A 23,246-nucleotide genomic window follows, 5' to 3' on the forward strand; every position below is an offset into this window, starting at 1 on the left:
AGCTTACTTAGCACTGCAGAAGTTCAGCTTGAAAGTAATTTCATGGCGATCCTTTCTTATTATTTACATATATTCTAACTTTATCTCAATCTATTTATATAATCCAACAGCTCACCTTAAATGAGCTGTCAACAACGGAAAAATGATATGTATATATGTGTTGTTTGTTTTGTGTTTGTTTTAATGTGTTTAAAATAAAACACTTAGAAAAGAAAAGAAAAGAAAAGAAAAGAAAAGAAAAGAAAAGAAAAGAAAAGAAAAGAAAAGAAATTTCATGGCTTTAATAAAAAATTTTTAATTCTCTCCTTAAAAAAAAAATAATATTGGGCATTTGTATCAGTGGTAGAGAGAGCATTTAAGTGAATTGGGTTAGAATAGAATAGAATAACAGAGTTGGAAGGGACTTTGGAGGTCTTCTAGTCCAAGGTTTTGCTTCACGTTCTGGATCTGAGAATCACACTTCATTCTATCGTGAGGAACCTTTCCCCCCACCTCACATCTCAGTGGAATTGATGTATATTCAGAGTGCAGGTTGTGATGTAACAGGTCAGGTAAAACAATTGGCTAAAGCCTCTCAATTGTCTGAAGAACTGCTACTGATTAATTATGCATGAGATTTTATTTTTTACAGTTTCATAATACAGGAACAGTGGGATATCAGTGTTGCTTTAGGGCTCAGTCCTAAAGCTGTTGCTACAGCCCCTCTAGCTGTATCATGATGACGATTCACTAGCCATTCTTGAGGGACATATCTGCATCTCCTTTGTCTCATCCCCAGCCCACGGCTGAAGCCACACAACTTTCCCTTTAGCTGATTCAGTGTTAAAGTGTTGTCTTCTCTCTCCTTCTAGCACAAGCCCTGCCACATTCATTATTGTGTGTTTAGTAATAACCAGGGGGTGATTATTCAGAAGTCGGCATCTTCTTGGCTCTACTGGGCTGTTACAAGCACTCTCCCGCCCCTCTCAGGCTGGTGATTTCCCTCTATAACTGTTTTAATTTCAGCAGCAGATGCAACAGGCACTAAGTACAGCTTGGGCATTAAATGGGCACTTTTGTTAAGACAAAGAGATCAGTCATGGGGTGGGTGGGGGTTTGATCTGCAAATGGGAGCTCCCTGAAAAAAAGCAAGTGAGGCAGAGATTCTCATCTATTCATGGATTAATTTTTTTTATCTCTCTCAACTCCCCGCTCCTTCCCTCCATGCCAGGAAGGTGATTGGAAAATGTACTGATCGCTTTCCGTAACTTTTTAACTGTTCTCTATTCAACTATATTTTAACTATTCTCACAAGGAAAATAGAAATAGGCTGTGAGGAAAGATATTTTATTGCTTTATTGCTGCCTCATGGACCAGAGGAAAACTGTCAGATGTAAATGCCTTATTCTCTAATGTGTAAATAGTATATGAACGGGGTATCAGGGGTTAATTTATTCTTCACTTCTTAATGTATTCATATTTCACCACTCCCATATCTAGCTCCACCCATTGTATATATAAGGAGCTGTTTGCACCCTTTTCCTTGCTTCTATCTGTGAATATTCAGTGAATATAGAATGCCTAATGTAAATAAAAGGAGATATATTTAAACCTTTAACTCTTGCTAAATTTATTGAGTCTGATCCTGAAAATATTGCAACAAGCTGGTAGCAGAGGATGGTTAATTGACTCAATAAAAATTTAAAAATGTCTAAGAAAGATAGGCCCAACACCAGGGCATACAGCAAAGAAATGGAAACAGAACAAGAAATAATCAGCGAATCCACAAACGCGATTTCGAGAGAATCCGAAGAATACACCACTGAAGACGAAGAAATAATAGATGAAAATGATGACCAGGAGGAAATCGAAATAAAGAATAACGAACTCAGGTCAGAGATATTAAAACTATTGAAGAGCCAGAAGAATGATGAAAGCCTCATCGCGAACCTCCAAGATATGCTGAAGAACAGCGGAGCAGCGAGAGAGAAGCACATCACTAATGAAAAATCAAAAGACCCAAAAATAGTGAGTGATATGACTGCAGAAAAAATTATTGTGAAGAAGAAAAACGGTGATCCCGCGCGAAATTTTGAATGGCAGCCATCTTGGTTTCAACAGACCTCCAGGGTGAGCGAAGCAGAGCCAATCAGAAAACTCAATTCAAAATTTCTGGCGCGAAAAACATTATCAGACAACAAAAACGAAAAAGAAGATTCAAACACCTCAGAAGAATCAGAATCAGAAAGTGAAGGTGATTCAACAAACAATCAAATAAAATCAGCAATGAAAACGCTTTTTGCTGCATTTGGGCCAAAACTAAAAATTACTAAAAAGCTAACGAAGAAGCGAGCGAGCAAGCCAATGCCTCAAGATCTGCCCGCTCCCATCCTGACTACGAGAGAGTCGACGCCCGAACCCCGAGAGCCCTGCCGATACCGCCCCACGCCACAGACCGAAGCAAGCACCAACGCCCTCAAAAGAAGAGGAAGAGCAGCCGCCATCGTCAGGACTCCCAAAATCGAGCCAGAGACCAATTCGTCTGAGGAGGAGCAGAACGAGCGAGCCGCAACGAGGAGAACCTCTCACGACGACTTCAAGGAAGAAATGGACAACGCGCATGCGCAAGACTACGCAGACGGTCCGGGAAGACATGAATTGACGAGGAGACCGTGCAGGCTCGTTGCGAGCATCCCCACGCCGTTTTGTAACTTTCTGCATTTACGAGACCACGGACTACCTCAGGTTGTAAGTAATGGACCTAATAATGTCGGAAATTTACCCAGTGACTTCCCAAAGCTAAGGATAGATGGCATTAATTTGCAAGAATGGTATCAGCAGCTCCAGGTTGTCTTTATGAAGGAAAACTTACTGTTTTTTATCACTAGTCCCCCAAAAAGACCTTGGACTCTAAAAATAGACTGTTTACACCATAGAGCATTTTTCTTATTAATATCTAGTGTATCTCCTGCAATGTATCACAGCATTAAGCAAAATCTGACTGTTTCAGAAATTATTCAATGCATGTTCAATTTGTTTTACAGTGACAGTGTAGCTACCACCACAAGGATGTCTAAAGATTTCTTTTCATCTAGGATAAAACCAGGGGTTTCCATAAGTGAGCACTTAATATCTTTAAACAAAATAAGAGCTGAGCTGCATTTAAGGGGGGAGGTGATTTCAGACCAAACAATGAAAAGTGTTATTATCAACTCACTTGATCCATCATGGGACAATTATATGTCACATTTAGACACAATCAGTCTAGGATACTTATCCATAGAAAGCCTATCCAATAAATTAATAGCAGAAGACAATTCAAGAAGGAAACGTTCTAACAACCACATAGAACACAAACCATATAGGAAAGTAGCTTTCCAAGAAAAATATAATGAAACATTTAAATGTCACAACTGTGGATCCAGGGAACACAATAGAAGAGATTGCCCCAAAATTTCAAAAGAAAGACATAGGTCAGAATATAGAAACAAATACAATTATAGACAGTCTTCCATGGAAAGACATAGATATAGAAGCCCACCAAATTACAAAGAGAATAGAGGGGGCAGAGATAATTCAAAGGATAGAAAATCTGGTTCACTGAATGGATTAAATAAACAAGACAATACTAACATACAGCAGAATGAGAACAATAATTGGCTTATTGATTCTGGAGCAACTAATCACACCACTAATAACAAAAATATATTGTCTTCATTTGTAGAAGATAAATTTGTAATAAAGGTAGCTAACCAAGAAAAGGTTCAAGTATTAGGTAGAGGGAATGTAACCTTGCCTGGTCTGGGAAAAATAGAGGGGGTATTACTAATACCTGAAATACCTTATAACATACTAAGTGCCATAAAACTAAGTAGGGATTCTGATATTAACATTGTCTTTTCTAAAGGAAAAGCGACTTTGGAGAAAAATAAAATAGATATAGGCACTGTGATGATTAAAGGAGGCCTACCTTATCTAATAACAAAGGAAAGATGGTTGCACAACATTGATTCAAATATGGAAGATTGTATTGAAGTAGATGATGGAAACATTAGCAGCAGTGACAATGATGGATGTAAAATATCTCATGATCACAAAGATGCACACAATGAAAAAAAACCAAAAATAGGTAAGCCAATTCATGATGAGTGTGCTCACATCTTACATAGGAAGTTAGGACATGCCAGTTTTCCTGTAGTACAAAAAATGACTGAACACGCAGAAGGTGTTAAAATAAAAAATTGTGAAAACTATCTGGAATGCTCAGTATGTAAATCTGCAAAATTAAAAACTAGCCCCAGGCCAAGAAAATCTACTAGATCAACCAACAAAATTTTTGATTTAGTACACATGGACTTAGTTGGTCCACTAACTCCATCAATCACTTATAGAAAACGTTACTTCTTGACCATAGTAGACGATTATAGCCGCTATGGATTTGTTTATACATTAAAACACAAAGATGAAACCTTTCAAAAATTTAAAGAATTTTATAAACGCATAGAAACACAACACAATATCAAGATAAAACAAATCATGACAGATAGGGGATGTGAATTCATGTCTAAAGAATTCTCCCAATGGTTAAAGGACAAAGGAATGTTACATTACACATCTAGTCCATTTTCTGCGTTCCAGAACGGGATTGCAGAGAGAAAGAACTCAACGTTACAAACCATGATTAGATGCACATTGGAAGATGCTGGCTTAAGCAAACAATTCTGGTCAGAAGCCCTACATTATTCCAATTACACACAGAATAGAACCTGGTCCAGCATTGTAAATAAGACACCATATGAAGTGATGTATAATAGGAAACCAAAATCGGCACACATGCACATATTTGGAGTCACTGCAGACGTACACATACCTAAGCAATTAAGAAGAAAGGGAGAAAACGTGTCCAGAAGACTCAGATTTATGGGATATGAGACAGGCACTAAAGGGTACAGATTCATTGATAATAATAACAAATTTATAGTCTCCAGAACAGCTGTGTTCCATGAACAGGCCAACTGGTCTAAAATACATCTTAATGAAATATTTCCAAGTAACAACAAAGATACAAAATCTCAAGAGAAAGGGACTATAGAAAAGCAAAATATCAACAAATATAAAAACAAAAACAAAACATGGACAAATAGCCAACACAAAATAAAGACAGACACACTAACAAAAAAGGAAGCAAGATATTTGCATGATAACAATAGTAAACCTGAAAAAACAATTAGAAACACCAGAAATCAGATGCCAAATAAATACAAGGATTACATAATGCATATGGATGGTGAGACAACGACACCTAATACATATGAGGAAGTGTTAAAACTCCCTCGTAAAGAAAAAGAAAAATGGGAATTAGCAATGAAAAAAGAGATGGAAAGCTTACAAGGATTAAATGTATTTACACCTGCAATTGCACCAAAAGATAAAACAATTATTGGTACCAGGTGGATATATAAAATTAAGAACTTAGAGGGAGGCAATACCCTATACAAAGCTAGACTAGTTGCACAAGGTTATGCACAGAAATATCCGGAGGACTATACTGACACGTATTCCCCCACAGTAAGAACTGAGAGTGTCAAAACAGCTCTAGTGGTAGCATCAGCACTCAATCTTGATGTATTCCAATATGACATACAGACTGCGTATCTACACGCAAAACTAGATAAGGAAATATATGTAAGAGCACCTCACAGTCAATACACAAACAAGAATGAGACTTGGTTGTTGAACAAGAGTTTATACGGGTTAAAACAATCTGGTAAACGATGGTATGATTGTTTAGTAAAAGTACTTAAAACCATGGACTTCAATGCAACCACTGCTGATAACTGTTTCTTTGTCAAAAAGGGTGATGATTACATAGAATTTGTATTGATCTATGTGGATGACATTTTATACATAGGAAAACATAAAGAGAGAAGAGAAACTTTTGTAACTAAGTTAAATGAACATTTCTCATTGAAATCTTTAGGCAAAGTAAACAAATATCTTGGTGTTCAAATTAATAAGACTAAAAGAGGATTCAAACTTACTCAGAGAGATAAGATCATAGAGCTCTTAAACAAATGCAATCTAAGTAATGCCAAACCTTGTGATACTCCTATGCAGACTGACTTTCTAAAAAATGCTGATGAATCATCCCCTGAATTCAAAGATAACACATTTTATAGATCAGTCATAGGTTCACTTCTTTATATATCTAATTGGACAAGACCAGATATCGCTTTACCCCTCAATTTATTATCTAGACATGTCAGCAAGCCAACAATGTACCACTGGGAAGCTGTTAAAAGAATATTAAGATATTTGAAAAGTACACTAGACTTTTGTTTAATGTTGGAACCTAACGATAACAAAGAACCAAAGCTTACATGTTACGCAGATGCGGACTGGGCTGGAGACACCTCATGTAGAAAAAGTACATCTGGTTATATATTCCTCTTAAATGACTGTCCAGTTTACTGGTACACTGGTAAACAAGAATTAGTAGCCACTTCAACGACAGAAGCAGAATATGTTTGTTTATCTAAAGCTGCAAATAACCTTGTATGGTTTAATGATTTAATTTCAGATGTTTGGAAAAAACCTGCTTTGCCTTTTGTTATGCATGAAGACAATAAAGCAGCTATTGAAATATCTAGATCTGACGCCATTGGACAAAGGTCCAGACACATAGATATAAAATTTAAACATGTGAGACAATTATCTCAGGATGGATTTATTAAAGCAGTGCATTGTGATACTTCTGAACAATTAGCTGACATATTGACAAAGCCTTTACCTTCTAAGCAGCATAAATACTTAACTTCTAAGTTGTACGTTTTGTATTGTCCTGAATCTGAATGTAATTGGTGTTGCATAACGAATCAGCATTTAGAGGGGGATTTGTCAGATGTAAATGCCTTATTCTCTAATGTGTAAATAGTATATGAACGGGGTATCAGGGGTTAATTTATTCTTCACTTCTTAATGTATTCATATTTCACCACTCCCATATCTAGCTCCACCCATTGTATATATAAGGAGCTGTTTGCACCCTTTTCCTTGCTTCTATCTGTGAATATTCAGTGAATATAGAATGCCTAATGTAAATAAAAGGAGATATATTTAAACCTTTAACTCTTGCTAAATTTATTGAGTCTGATCCTGAAAATATTGCAACAAAAACAAATGAAGATGTCCTCTTAAGAAGAGGTGTGCTCTACCTGCTTCCTTAGCCCGGGGGATATGACTTCTTCTATTCTTTTTCTGCATAACACTGGTTTAGTCATATACCAATTTATTATATACAATCAATCATGAAAACCTCATCCATGAAGCATTACGTTGTTTAGTGAAAACCTTAATTGAGATATGTCATGCGTATCTGGTGCCAACATTAAGACTCAGGAAGGAAAGGTTTTTTCCGCCCCAAGTCTGTTTCATGGGAGTATCTTACAGTTACCTTTCATCCTACTTCTTCTACGTTTGTTTGTGAAGCTGCTGTTATTGTCACAATTTGCAGTTTTACCATGATTTCATTGCTAATTTGTTTACGATTTAGTTTGAAGTGTGTGACATCCAGAGCAGAATAGTTCCATGAAGCAAAAATGGTCAACCCTTTCAGGTTTGAAATGTTGAAATGCATCTTCTTAAAGATGAGGCTGACACATATATTGGAAGAATCCAGAGCCAATAGCTTTGCCCTTAAAACCCCACATTTTCCAGCCTAAAGACAGTGCCAAGTAGAAAGGTGTGATCTAATGAGGTTTTTGAATGTACAGGTAACATTAGATAGCTTGATATAATCTTTCACGAAGCTAACTTTTCTGATATACCAAAGCTATTAATCAACAAATGTTTTCTGCATCTACTAGTGATTCTTATTGTATATCATGTGCATTGTCTAGGTCTCATGTGGAACATTATATAAATGTGTTCTAGGTCTAGATAAATAATTGAGGTATAAATGGCTCAGGGGGGTTTCACCTTCATTGCAGGGCTTAATAATTCATTGCTTTGAAATGCATAACGTTGAATCCTCTCAGTCATTTAGGTGAACATGTTTTCTTTCTCACAGCACCAAGATAAAATCTGGAAAGTAGCAAAAGTCCACATGCTGAATGCTTTTTTTATGCAGACATATATATAATGTGTGTGTGTGTATGTGTGCATGAGTGGGTATGTACATGAGTATAGATACCATACCATAACATTAACATTTTAAAAATTATAATTGATTTTTTCTCAAAATCCTTATAATTAGTAGTGGTTATTTACAGGTTTATGTATAAATATTTGTGACTATTACCTAATAAAGTACCATTTTAATATTTTATTCATGTTTTGTGGTACTTGGTGTTGCATGAAATTTTGGTTTATGACCATAGACAAATATTATTTTTGTATAAAATATTATTTTTGTATAAAATCTGTACAAAAACAATTGTACAGTGAAGCAAAGTATTAAAGGAAAAATCTAACCAAAACTATATGTAAACAAACAGAAACAAAACAGAAAAGAAAAATAATAATATATTCAAAAGAAACAAAAGATTAACCAAAAAAATTCAATAAATAAAAATATAAAACAAATTGTCATAGGTATTCTACAATTTTAAACCCTTAATTCATACAAAGTAATCCATACACATCATTAAAATTCCATTTTCAAACAATAATTTGATCCTAGATCATAAACCTGTAAAACAATCTAGTGAATTTTTTGAGCCAGTACTTACGTAAAATAAAACTTGATATTTGAATGTTTCATATCTGACTTGACATATCACGACCTAAAAATGTAGGCAGAGAAAAAGATTCACCCACACCCAGATTGTATCTGCCTGAAAGGTATGAATTTAAACAATTTTGGGTAGTTACGCAATGGCCTGGAACAATACATGTGAAACTCTTAGCCCACTAAAACCTGTTTTTTAAACAGAATCTGCATAATTATCTATCAGGACTGTTGCAATGATTCCTATAGAATGCAAGCAGTTATGCCCTTTCCAACTCTATGATCCTATGGACAGAAAAAAGAAAGAAAGAAAGACTATAGAGCAATTTGAGAACTACATGGTTCAGCATGGGTACCTATCAGGGGTGAAATCCAATTTTTTTCCCTATCGGTTCTGTGGGCGTGGCTTGGTGGGCGTGGCAGGGGAAGGATATTGCAAAATCTCCATTCCCACCCTGTTCTGGGGCCAGCCAGGGGTGGTATTTGCCGGTTCTCTGAACTACTCTAAATTTCCACTACCGGTTCTCCAGAACCTGTCAGAACCTGCTGGATTTCACCCCTGGTACCTATAAATAGTGCTTATTAAGACAAGAGCCAGAATTTGTTAAATATTAAGTGTTAATTTTGGAGAAAATGGTGAAACCATTACTTGTTGAAAGACCTTGTTTGGTAAATTGTATTTAAATTACAAAAATTATAGTCTTGATTCTCATGATTCATCATCCTTCTAGGACTATACTGCAACGATATATTTGCGACAACGCTGGACCGATCCCCGTCTGGTTTTTCAGGGAAACCGAAGTTTTACTCTGGACGCCCGGCTGGTGAAATATCTGTGGGTACCTGACACATATATTGTGGAGTCAAAAAGGTCTTTCTTACATGAAGTTACAGTAGAGAATCGGCTTATACGGTTGTTCTCCAATGGGACAGTCTTGTATGCTTTGCGGTAGGTCTTGCTTGCCTTCTGATACACCACTTTTGCACAAGGGTCAATAAACTGATGTTTAGTCCAGTAAGTTGAAGATACAGTTGGAGAACGGGAGGGCTGGTTGGAAAAGTGTGGTTCAACTAAGTCTGAAAGGGGCTAATCTTCCCCTAAAGCAGTGATGGCTAACCTTTTCCGGACTGAGTGCCCAAAGCGTGTGCGTGCGTCCGAATCCCAAAATGCAATTCGCGCACAACCGCCATGCATAAGCCCCAGCCCCCACGCATGTGTGCATGCCCCCACTCATGCGCCCCACTCCCCCGCACAGAGACCCGAAGACCAGCTGGCCAGTGGGAGGCGAGTGCACATGCGCAGCAGAGCTGAACTGGAGCGACGGCTCGCATGGCATCAGAGAGGGCGCTGCGTGCCACCTGTGGCACGCATGCCATAGGTTCGCCATCACGGCCCTAAAGGATCAAGTTTAAGCTCCATCTTTGATATTAGAACTACAATGTTCTTTTACATGGAGTGCTTTGTAACAGCTCAGGCTGGCATGTTGGCATACAGGTCCTACCTGGGTAAAGATAGCTTGATTTCCATGATCTTATTACATCTTCTCATCTAGATTACTGCAGTCAGTAATAATGATGGCAAACCTTTTGGGGCTCAGTATCTCAAAAACTCCTAACTTGACTCCACCCACTACACCCCCAAATAAAAAAGAAGTAATTCATATTCATTTTTATATAAAAATATGGTCCAACCATGTGCATGATCTCCAGGATCTGCTGTGTGGCACTTAGGTGAAGGCTGCACCCTATTCTCGCAGAACCTCAGCAGTTTGTGTCTAATGGAGTAATATCTGGTTCCTCTTATTTTTGTAAGTGAAGCTATTGTAGACGCACACTAACCACCAAAGTAAAGTCCCAAAGGTGCTTTTTCCAAAAGGCAACTGGACTCTTGTTTTTTTTTTCTTTGAAAATGTTTTGCTTCTCATCCAAGAAGTTTCTTCAGTTCTAACTTAGAACTGAAGACACTTCTTGGGTGAAAAGTTAAATGTTTTCAAAGAAAAACCAAGAAAGTCCAGTTGCCTTTTGGAAAAAGCATTTTTGGGACAACCATGACCTGGATGATTGAGAAACTCCATAGACATCAATGCTTAATTTGCAGCCACTGTAAGTATTAACAGTTGCTTAATCTTTAAAGCAGAAACATTGCCATCTAGGGGCTGCTATGAAGAATACAGATGCCCCATAATAAATACTTATGAGGTTTCTCTCCTTTTGCAGAATCACCACCACTGTTGCATGTAACATGGATCTGTCCAAATATCCACTGGATACACAGACTTGTAAACTGCAGATGGAAAGCTGTAAGTATTTCACTCAAGAGGAAAGTGAACATTTTCCCCCCTATTTGGTCTGAGTTGCTTAATGCATAATTAGATTACCAATTTGAACATCTCATTTGTATTTTTGACTGTAAAGGTTTCTACTTATCCTTTTAATTATGGAATCATTTAATTCATACTAATGTTACAGAAAACATGGGAAGAGCAGTGCTATATTCAGCTAGACAGTCCAACATCTCAACTTTACACCAATCTTTATGCATTCAACATTCACCCCAGCGACAACACATCACACAAGCCATTTCATGGGCTCCATCCCGCTCTGGGTTCCCCAGGCCCGCTGGCAGAACCTTCCAGTGCCTTCCGGAAGAGTGTTAGAGTGGGACATTTGCTGATATCTACCTAAAAATAAGCCAAATTGGGGGGTGGGGTGTTGCCTCTTTTGTTTTGCATCATTCCATATTTTTCAGCTTCTTGAAGTCTTGGAAGCCTCTTTCAGAAAATGTGACAGATGTGGCACTAGACTTCCATCCTCAGAGTGACATTTCTTGACTTTGGATGAGGGCATTCAATAGAATTTTACTATCATTGTTACAGTTTTACAAAACACGGCCTTGTAATAGTTCTTCCTTGTTCAGAGCTACTATTATGGGAGCGGGTTCTCTAGAATTGCCACCACAGCATTTTGGGATATAATGAAGAGCATTGATTGATGCTGAAAATTAAAAAGCCTTCTGCTTCTATAATATACTGGTTTGAAAGATGTCTTCCATTTCAGTCAAATAATCCTCATGTGGTCAGCATCAATGTAACACTCATGACCCATTGCAGGATCTGCAATTGAAACAAAATAGCAAGTAAGAAAGTAAGGAAATGTCCTAAGGAATTCAAGTGTAATGAAGGAAATTTTGCCAAATTTATCAAACTAACTCAACAATTGTTAAAGGTAAAAGGAAGGTTAGGCAAATGAGCAGTCACCATTCTTGGAGGGGCTTCAAACCATCATATATTTCTATTTATCAATTGACCTCCTACTTTGACATAGTTAATTAGTAGTTCAGTTAGGGTTCAGCTCAGACAGTAATTTGGACATGACTTCAATTAATGTAAATGAAGCGGGCTCTGATAGATGACCACTGGATAACTTTCTATTCACTCTATTCTAAAAAGCAATGCATCCGGTTGGAAAAAGTACAAACCCAGCCAAAATCCTTTTGGTTCCTCTAGGAGGCCTCTAAGTTGTCAGAAGAAAGGAACATTCTAATGACATACAGCTTAAAGGTTGGTTAGGTCAAGGGGATCCACATGAGTTAAAAGTTGTCTATCGTCAGAAGATGATTTGAGTCTATGCTTCAGTAATCTACAAAAAGAATTATAACTGTTTTGCAAAGAAAATCAGTAATTAGGAAATGTCAATTAAAAATGACAAATGTATATGACCATATGAATTGCTGAGTTAACAGAATCCTTTGTCTAGAAGGGTATAAAACCATTGTACCTAATTTCTGTCTTTGTTCAACGCTTCATGTACAGAGCTTTGAACCTATTGCGCAATATATAAATTGTCTCCGATTAATCCAAAAGTTGTGTTTGTCTTATTAAATCCACAACACAATGATGGATTGGGACATTTCTGTGACCTCTGTCTCAGGTGAGGTACAGGATAAATTTATTCCTTGTAAATCCTTCTAAAAACAGATTTAACGTCATTTGGGATCAAATATAAGGGTACCAAAGATCTTTAAAGATCTTTTCTATTTTCTATTTCATCTATTTCCAGATTCACAGCATTTGTTGTACTTGAGCTATACTGAATGACCCTTATTGACAGAAGTGATACATACTCAGTATCGGAGCTAGATTAGAACTTCTAGTCATCAGAACACTGGTTAGCATCAATCTAAAGCAACTTCTCAAGATCTGGGGAGTTTTGAAGACCTTTAACCCACTTTAGTATGGCATTTTTAAAAAAATCTGAACAAGGAAGATGGAACAAAATCTTGTCAACTTGTACTTTAACCTGAGAAATTTCAAACTTGATGCATGTGCAAAAACATTTCCTTAGTAGCTAGCTACCTATCTGAGAGGGAAAGCATCTTAGGAAATAGCAATAGCTCTTAAATTTATATACTGCTTCATAGTGCTTTACAGCCCTGTCTAAGCAGTTTACAGAGTCAGCCTATTTCCCCCAACAATCTGGGTCTTCATTTTACGGATCTCAGAAGGATGGACAGCTGAGTCAATGTTGAGCCTCGTCAGGACTGATGCCTGCAATACTGCATTCTAACCACTGCGCCACCAGGGCCCTTAATCAGTTCGATCAACATCCAGAAAAAAAATGTACAAGTGACTATTAAATTGATTTATTATCTGACAGATTTTCTGTCACTGGACTGAGTCTGAAATTAAATCACTTGAAATATATTACAGCATAATGCCACAAATTTTGCTCCAGAGAAGGCTATAGATCCTGACCAGGGGTGGACTTCAAAAATTTTAGCAAGGGGTTCTCTTCACCCAGTTGCTGGGTGGTTAGTGGCCACGGTGGGTGTGGACTAGTTTGCCTCCTGCACCACGGTGGGAGGCGTTGCCCTCCCCGGGCTCCGGAGGCTTTTTTTGAGCCTCCGGGAGGGCGAAACGGCTTCTCCAGGCTCCGGAGGCTCTCTGGAGGCTGGAAACAGGCCCGTTTCTGGCCTTCCTGGACTTCCGGTAGGTCGGTTTTTTGCCCTCCCCAAGCCTCCGTACGCCTGCACATACCTGCATCCAAAACAGGCCACGTGGGGACTCCTGGGAGGGGCGGGTTGGGGTGGGTGGAGCCAGCCAGGAGTGGGATTTAGGAGTTCTTTGAACTGCATAGAATCTTAGCTACAGGTAACCCTAAACCTAACCCTAACCCCTGTGAACCCCCAGCAGCCCACCCCTGATCCTGACCCCTAAACAACCCTATTCTTCTGCTGGTCTAGACTCTAGATCAGGGGTGTCAAACTCGATTTCATTGAGGGCTGCATCAGGGTTGTATTTTACCTTGGAGAGCCAGGGGTTGGCCGTGGCCGGGGTGGGCATTTGACACAGGGTCAAGATGCATTTTTTCCCCTTCTTTTCTTTCTTTCCACAGTTCGTTACTATAACGATTTTCCTATCTCTTCTACCAGCTATTACTGGTAAACATTTATTACTTATTCTTCATACTCCACTAAACTTTTTATTTCTAAATTTATACCACATTGTTTAATAGAAAATTGCTTTTCCAGGCAGAAAAGCTATTTATATTATTGAATTTTCATTATTCAACTAATAATAAAAATAAAATAGCATAAATAACATGATAATACAAAATCTAATAGCAGAGATAAATTTCCAGGATAGTAAATAGAAATGGCTGTCAATTATAGATTCTTGATTGTAGATTAAATGGGTCTACAGTATGTAAAATCTGGCATTAAATTGTAGCATTAACATAGGATGTTGCTTGTTTTCTATCCAGATCAGGCACTTACTTGAGGCCACATCATTGTAATCCAGTCCAATTCAGTCTTCCTGCAGCACTCTGCTGGCCGAAAACGGACCTCATGGAGGCCCCACGCGGCCCATTTTTGTTTGGCAGAGTGCTGTTGGAGGACAGGAAGGCCGAAAATGGGCTGCAAGTCTGTCCCTTGATATTTCCAGGCCGGAAATATCACTTGGATCTGGCCCCCAGTCCTTGAGTTTGACACTCCTGCTCTAGATATATTATTTATACCATTTCGGATAACAACGTTACAGCTAAATTTAAATCAGGTTTGCTTGAACATTGTCTGTCTGTCTGTCTGTCTGTCTGTCTGTCTGCCTGCCTGCCTGCCTGCCTGCCTGCCTGCCTATCTATCTATCTGTCTTTCATCTATGTATCGCTATCTATCCTGATCCTTAATAGCTTTATTTGTTACATGCCATCTTTTCACCTAAGGGATTTTTTTTTAGCACATTTCATCTGAGTAGTATGGTTTTCCAACTTTGCTACCACCTTTGTGACTTTGCCACTAATTTTTCTTCTTTAAATATGTCCAAAAGAGGTGGCATTTTCCTCTCTTATTTTGCATCTATTGCAGCCTTTCACATATGGAATGGAAATATTTTCTCATCCTCTTCTCAGATAGTTTCTTAAAGGAGTTGACAATGTATTCTACTTCCTTTCTGACATTTTCTCAGTGCTTGTTGTTTGGACACACACATGAAGGCTGAAGACTCTTCTCTTTGTTCTTCTCTGTAACAAGTTCAATAATGACTTAAATCTCATTATATGAAGGCCAATTTTTAGTTCTCAGCTACTAGAGTGAAGTTCCAATGGAAGTCACTATTATATTCACATTAAAATCCTATTAGTTTGTGTTAAATAGCGGGCGGTTGAAGAAAGGACTCGATACAAAATATAATATCAATGCTTTATTTAAGCTCCGTAACAGCAATGGCAACTCCAGCCGCAGCAGCCCTTTATAAGCAGAAGCTGTCCGTGGCTTCAGCCACTGACGTTTCTCTAAATTTCCCGCTCTCAGGATTTATTCCTGATTGGCTCATTTAAACTGTCACTTAATACTCAACACCCCTCCCCCCTAGTTCAGCGTCCACCAATCCGGTGACTCCTAGGCTACGTAGTCACATAAGTAGGCGGGTCGCTTTGGAGCTCGACTGGACCTGCACAGTTCAGTCGTTCCAGCGTTCTCGGAGTGAGAGGTTGAGTTCCGTTGCTCTCCTGGAGTCAGCTCTGGAACTCTCTCGAACTCAGATGCCAGAGTGGATTTATTCTGCTCATCTTCTTTTTCCGCTTCACTCGGCTGTCCTCGCAGATTTTCTCCAGCAATCGGTTCTTCCTCCTGGATCTCAGGTAAGTATTCGCTGTTCTCCTCTGGGTTTAAGTTTGTACTCCCCTGCACTAGTGCTTGTGGTACGGTCCGATCTGCTGTTGTCTGCTTGTCTTTCCCTTTCTCCTGGTTGTTATTTTGTAGTTCACTCTCAATTCTCGTTAGTCTTCCTCTGATCTGGTCTATATGTCTTTTCCAGTACTGACCGTCTGCTGCTTGGACCCTGTATGATAATGGGCCCGTCACTTGTGTTATTTTTGCTGGTACCCAGAGAGGGTTTCCGCTCAGGTTCTTTGCGTATATTTTGTCTCCTGGCTGAAATTCTCTGATGCGGCTTGTGGAGTCGGTCAGTTTCTCTGTGCTGTACTGTGGGTGCAGCCTGTCCAGCGGGGATCTCAACTTTCTCCCCATCAGCAACTCTGCTGGGCTCCGGTGGGTTGTAGCACTTGGTGTGATATGTTGAATAGCCAGTAATTTATCTAATTTGGCCTGTATATCTCGTGGACCCAGTCTCGTTAGTGTTTCCTTTGTTGATCTCACCATCCGTTCTGCAAGTCCGTTCGTGGATGGCTTTTTTGGTGCTGACAATGCATGTCTTATTCCTTGGTCAGCGAGGAACATCTCGAACGAGTTCGCTGTGAATGGGGGTCCGTTATCCGAGACTACGAGGTCTGGTAGGCCATGTGTAGCAAATAATCTTCTCAGAACTTTTATGACTGCATCTGCTGTAGTAGTTGTCATAAGTACTACCTCTAGCCATTTCGAGAACGCATCCACAATAATTAAAAATGTATTCCCCTTACATGGCCCTGCGAAGTCGATGTATAATCTGGACCATGGTGTTCCCAGATTTCCCAATCGTGGACAGGAGCTGACTTTGGGGCTGTTCGAGATTCTTGGCAGTTTTCACAGGAGGACACCCATGTTTCAATTTCTTTGTCCATTCCTGGCCGCCACACGTAACTTGTGACCAATGCTTTCATCTTTACAATTCCAGGGTGTCCTTCGTGTAGCAACTTAAGAATGCCTTGTCTCAGTGTCTCTGGTACTATGACTCTGTCTCCCCACAGCACACAACCCTTTAGTCCCGATAGTTTGTTTTGTCTCTGTCTGTACAGTAGGAACTCTGGGCTTATATTCTTTTCTTCCGGCCACTCCTTCCAGATCCAATTTAAAACCCATGCCAACGTTTTGTCTCTTGAGGTGGCTCTCGCGATATTGGCTGCAGATATCTGAGTTTCCTCCATAGTCTCTATTAGAAGTGTGGTCATTGCTGGTGCTGGATCTTCTCCTGTTTCCGTAAGTGGGCATCTGCTGAGTGTGTCTGCATGGTCAATCGTCTTGCTGGGTTGGTGGTGTAATGTGTAATTGTATGCTGCTAAAAACTCTATCCATCTGAGCATTCTGGGTGATAGGGCAGGAGGTGTAGGTTTGTCTCCCGCTATGATGCCTAAAAGCGGTTTGTGGTCGGTTATGAGTTCGAATCTCAGACCGTAGAGGTACTCATGAAACCTCTTTATTCCGGCTACTGCAGCTAACGCTTCTTTGTCCAATTGACTATAGTTCCGTTCTGGTTTTGACAGAGTTCGGGAGAAGAATGTGATGGGGGCTTCTGTTCCGTTTGGCATTGTGTGACTCAATACTGCTCCAGTCCAAAAGGGGATGCATCACACGTTAGTCTTATTGGCAATGTCCTGCTGTATTGCACCAAAATTCTGTCCGAAGTCAGTAGATGTTTGATATCTTCGAATGCCTTCCTTTCTTGATTCCCACATTTCCATTCTTCCTTTCTGTCCAGTAGCCGGTGGAGCGGTTCAGCAGTAGTGGCTTTCTGCAGCAGGAATATATTATAAAAGTTAAGCAACCCCAAAAACGCCTGCAGTTCCATTTTATTTTTTGGTGTGGGTGCTTTTTTGATGGCTCTCAGCTTCCCTGGTGTGGGCCTGATTCCCGACCCGTCAATTAAATATCCCAGGAACTCAACCTGCGTTTTCGCTAGATGGCACTTGTCCCTTTTTACCTTGAGCCCCACTTTCTGGAATCTTGTTAGCACCTGCCGTAATCGCTGTTTCAATTGGGTTGTGTCTTTTGCTGATATAAGGACATCGTCGAAGTAAGGGGACGACTCCGTCAATTCCTTGCAGAAGCCGTTCCATCAAGCTTTGGAATAGCCTGGGTGCTACGCTCACCCCAAATTGCAGTCTTTTACACTTAAATGCCCCTCTGTGGGTGACCATTGTTTGGGCCTCAGCGGTGGCCTTGTCTACTGGAAGCTGTTGGTACACTTGTGCCAGGTCTAACTTTGCAAAGATCCTTCCCCTGCCCAAAGAGTGCAGCAGATGTTGTACTACTGGCACGGGATATGCGCTTTGTTGGAGCGCCTTGTTAAGGGTACTTTTATAGTCTCTGCACAAGTGCACTGACCCATCTGGCTTAATGGGTGTCACGATAGGGGTCTCCCATTTTGCATGATCTATAGGCTCTAAGATTCCCTGGGCAACCAGCTTGTCTATTTGCTCATCTATCTTAGGCCTTAGAGCAAAGGGGACCCTTCGAGGCTTAATCCGGACAGGGGCTACCTGGGGATCTAGGCTAAACGTGATTGGGGACCCCTTGTACTTGCCTAGCTCGCCATTAAACACTTCTGCGAACTCTTTCATCAGGTCCTCTTCCCGGGCATCGTCCCCGATGTGGTCGATGCCGGTAATTGCCAGCTCCAGAGGCTCGAACCACTCCATGCCCAATAGGCTGGGTCTGTCTCTGTCCACTATTGTGAGGGGCAGTTTAGCTTTAAAGAACTCCTACAGTTCTTGTAGGAGATGTTGAATATGCCGATGCCACTATAGGAATTCGGTGCCCTTGGTAATCAATGAGCGTTAGGCGTTGCCGTTTGAGTTCGCGGGTCATGATGTGTGGCATCAGTTTCTTTATCGTTGTCCAGGATACCATTGATAAGCAGGACCCCGAGTCCACCTTCATTTTGCAGGGTCTTCCTTCTATGAGGACAGTCGCTGCCATCTTGTTCGCCTTTCCCGTGCTGGCGTGGCCGACCACGATGGTCTGATGGGTTTTGCCTCGGTCTGCCCTGTGGTCCTCGTTCCTATGGCCTCATCCGAACGGTTGCTTCCTTCCGCTGGCCTGGAACTTTCTGTTATTCGTTGGTGAACAGGGAGGTCTGGTCCTTCTGGAAACTGGCTGGGATGCCCTGCAAGCTCTTGCTATGTGCCCTTTTTTCTTACATCTCTGGCAAATGGCATCCCGGAACCTGCACTCGGCCCATGGGGGGTTGCCTTCGCATCCCGAGCACCAGGCCTCTTTTTTCCCTTGTTGCCTCTCTTTACGTTTGGACCAGAGGTGATGGACTTCATCTTCCTCCTCTTCCTCCTCCGATTCTGACTCCACTTTCTCATAATGCACTGATGCCTCATCCTTTACTGGCGGTCCGTTTTTCATCTTTTTCATAGCCGCCGCAGATTTCTGGGATGCTTCGGTTGCTGATGCCTCTTCCAGAGCCTCCTTGAATGTAATCTGAGGTCTGGCTAGCAACCTGCTCTGCAAAGTGAGGTCTCTCAGTCCCAGCACCAAACGATCTCTCATCGCCTCTTCCAAATTCAAGAAGTCACATGCGGCGGCTATCTCTCTTAATGTTGCCACGAATGCACTGATTGACTCTCCCTCTCTCTGGTCCCTCTGGTAAAACTCATGCCTTCTTACCAGAGAGGATGCTTGCGGTGCGTAGTGGGTCTTCCGTATTTCCTGTAGCGTTGTCCAGGTCATTGTTCTCAGGTCAGCCGGGGCGGCGAGTGCCTTTGCCATTTTAAAAACTACTTGTCCTCTGTTCTGACAAGCTTAATAAGTCATTTGCCTCCATGAACATGTAGAAACGCTCCATGTAGGCTCCCTAATCTTCTCCGGTTGGGTTGAATGGAGCGGGCGGGCTGATTGCAGACATCTCGGTAACCGATGATCTGACCGGTGCGGTATAATAGATTTGATGGTTGTTGATTGCTTGGAGTTCGCTGTACCGTCCTTTTCTTCAGGATCCCACCTTCATCGCCAGTGTTAAATAGTGGGCAGTTGAAGAAAGGACTTGATACAATGTATAATATCAATGCTTTATTTAAGCTCTGTAACAGCAATGGCAACTCCAGCCACGGCAGCCCTTTATAAGCAAGGGCTGTCCGCGGTTTCAGCCACTGACGTTTCTCTAAATTTCCCACTCTCAGGATTTATTCCTGATTGCCTTATTTAAACTGTCACTTAATACTCAACAGTTTGCATGATTAACTTTATTTACAATGCAGAAAACTAAAATGATAATGACTAGTTTTCTTTTTTTAATATATAGGTGGTTTTAGCATTAAAAAAAAGATTGGCACAGAAAGAGGAAATAATTGGTTCCCCTATCAAACTTTCATGTAATATTACTCTTATTAAACTATATGCTCATTGCCAACAAGTGAAGCCAGTACAATAAATGTCTAGAATTAATGGAATTTAAATATGAACAACCTCTAGATGAAAAACAAATCATTTCTTCAATTGTTTCCCTAAGTAACTGCTGCTATCACTATTATAAGGTAGGCAGAAATTTTGAAAAAAAAGAGATTTGGATAAATTGTACTGGGAGAATAAAAACCTCCTGTAGTATTAGATACTTGATTTAATCATGTTTGCCTAGGGTAAAACACAGTTTCTCACTGTGGGATATTCATCAGGGCTTTTTTCATGACAATATTGTCTTTTTTATTGAATGACAGATCTATACATAAATTACCAAGAAGCTAAAATATTTGCTTGTTTATTGGACTTTGATTTTAGGAGAGCTGTTTGCCTCTTGGATTTTGCAGTGATTTATCTCTGAGGAATGAGGGAACGGACAGACCTGTCCCAATGTCTGAATTGGTTAGGCAGTTGCATCCTAAGCTTTATTTAGTTTGCTATAGAAATAGCTATTTTAGATTGATTGGGATCATCTGATTCAAAGTATTTATCCTCATTATTAAGAGGGGGGGGGAGGAAGGAAGGAAGGAAAATTCATATGACTAGGGTAACTGACAGTCCTCTTTCTTCCCTTGTTGTTCTAGTCTAATTTTCATGGGCAGCAGCTCAGCCAAGTGATTCCTTAGAGGTGCATTCCTGTACCAGCTGAAAATGAGAACTGTGCAACTTTCTGTTCATTTGCTCTGAAGCAGCAAGGAGGAGCTATTAAAGGTGTCATGCTAAATGAGGCAAGGGAAATATAGGAATCATCCTGCAAGAGATTGGCAATCAGGGAAAACTCTAGGTGGATACCCTACAGTCCATCATAAATTAAAACCTTTGAATCAAGGAAAGATATAGAAGAGATAAAAGAACATGACAGCTCCGAGAGCCAATCAGCTAGGAGGTTGAGCTATTCCAAGACTCAAAAGAAATGCATGAAACCTGTCTGCATTTTGTGTTTTCTGTCTATACCAGGGGTATCAAACTCGCGGCCCGCAGGCCAGATCCATCATATGCTGGCCACGCCCACCTCCGGTTTAGTGAAGGGGAAAAAAGTTGTGATAGATGTGACCACAACGTGTCATCGCGAGTTTGACATCCCTGGTCTATACCCTTGAAAGTAAATTTCTCTCTAAATGCAAATATTGTTGTTGCTACATCTTAAACCTATAATTGGTTTGATTATTTCCCCCTTCCAATGGATACTCAGTCTGAATTAACTACCATGAGCTGGCTTGACATCAATTAGCTGCCCTCCTGCAGGGGTCAGCAACCTGTGGCTCTGGAGCCGCATGTGGCTCTTTCATCTCTCTTCTGTGGCTCCCTGTTGCTGGTCAATGCCACAATTTTGAGAGGAGCTTCCGGTTATTGGGGATGGCATGCCAGGAGGAGACTCTATGGCAAGGGGCGGGTTTTCCGGTCGGCTCCACAATTGATAGGGCTTTTGGTTAGGACAGATAGAGGAAAAAGGACACCGCACTAGGAGGAAACTCTAAGTAGGGGAACCAGACTTCCAGTTGGCTCCAGAATTGAATGGGGGGCTTCTGGTTAGGATCTTTGTGGCTCTTTGAGGGTTTAAGGTTGCCGACCCCTGCCCTAGTGGAATGCTGACGACCATTCCTCTCAAGATAAAGGCAGCATCCAAAAGTAGGAGTTGCTGAGGTGGGCTGGTGGAAGTGGGCTTCCCATCTCCCAACTCTTCTGAATCCAATTTAAAATGCACCTACGTTTGTCACGTTCTTGATGTTCTGTGAGAATGCTTCTCTTGCAGATGTTTCATTAATTGGCTAGGTACCACCGTCAGTGCAGTGCACTGGTAATGAAACATCTGCAAGAAGACAAACAAGCTCACAGAACATCAAAAACCCAACAACTCAATCTTGAGCCACATATATTCTCCAATTTGATACTTGAGAAAAGAGCATGGGCATGCTTGCATGTTATCAAGAGCATGGTTCTCATAGAATTGCTAATTAGCTTTTGTTCTTTTTTGCCAATAGCCGCCTAGGATGATCATCACCAGGTGTTCAGCTCTTTAATCAATGACCTTTTCTTCCTTTTAATGTTATGACTAGGGGGATATGATGAAAATGATGTCCGTTTCGTGTGGTTGAGGGGAAATGATTCTGTCCATGGCCTTGAGAATTTGCGGCTCTCGCAGTACACAGTGGAACATTTTTACACGCTTGTAACCATGTCGCGTCAAGAAACAGGTAACAAATCAGCAGTGGAAATAAAGACGGTGTGGAGAGCAAGGTTTATGTCAGATCTAACTATTTTCAGTGCCCTAACCACCCCTGAAGCTTTCTCTGACAAGGAGAGCTCTGCAAGTAAAGTTTCTGCAAGATACCCTGTCAAAATCATATGCTCGGCCTTTACACTTGACACTACTTTATATTATTATCATGTCACATGGAGATTTGGAGTAATCTGGTTCTTAGTGAGACGTAGCACATCATTTCCTTCTCTGAAAGAACATTATAAGAATATATTATATTTTTTTCTTTCTTGGACCAGGCATTTATCCAAGACTGGTCCTGCAATTTGAGCTCAAGAGAAATATCCTTTATTTTATTCTGGAGACTTATGTGCCAAGCAGTCTGCTTGTCATTTTGTCTTGGGTTTCTTTCTGGATCACTCTGGATTCAGTCCCTGCAAGAACATGTATTGGTGAGTGACATAAAAAAGATGCACTTGTTTTATGGATGCAAAGATGAGGGGTGGACTGAAGAAAAATTTGCTTAGATAAAAACACGGGTTATCTTAAATGCAAGATTTAAAACATTATGCAACCAAACTATTTAGAACTAAATGAATAGCCACCACAATTTCATATTGGTGGAGTTTCCAATTTTCTCAAATTTTGGATGGGAAGTTGTAGATCAGTGGTGAAATTCAAATTTTTTTACTACTGGTTCTGTGGGTGTGGCTTGATGGGCA

General features: G+C 40.4%; 1 protein-coding gene across 3 annotated transcripts in view; it reads left to right on the forward strand.

The window, feature by feature from the left end:
* GABRP (gamma-aminobutyric acid type A receptor subunit pi) overlaps positions 1-23,246 on the forward strand; it is a 42,347-nt gene that overhangs the window by 13,393 nt on the left and 5,708 nt on the right. For all 3 annotated transcript variants that reach the window (XM_034432309.2, XM_087882334.1, XM_087882333.1), the window contains 4 exons: positions 9,439-9,656; positions 10,925-11,007; positions 22,382-22,519; positions 22,824-22,976. In XM_034432309.2, coding sequence (XP_034288200.2) covers positions 9,439-9,656; positions 10,925-11,007; positions 22,382-22,519; positions 22,824-22,976 — 592 coding nt within the window. The remainder of the gene's footprint in view (positions 1-9,438; positions 9,657-10,924; positions 11,008-22,381; positions 22,520-22,823; positions 22,977-23,246) is intronic.

Source organism: Pantherophis guttatus, chromosome 1 (assembly GCF_059756535.1).
Source record: "Pantherophis guttatus breed Tessera chromosome 1, ASM5975653v1, whole genome shotgun sequence".
Classification (NCBI taxonomy): Eukaryota; Metazoa; Chordata; class Lepidosauria; order Squamata; family Colubridae; genus Pantherophis; species Pantherophis guttatus.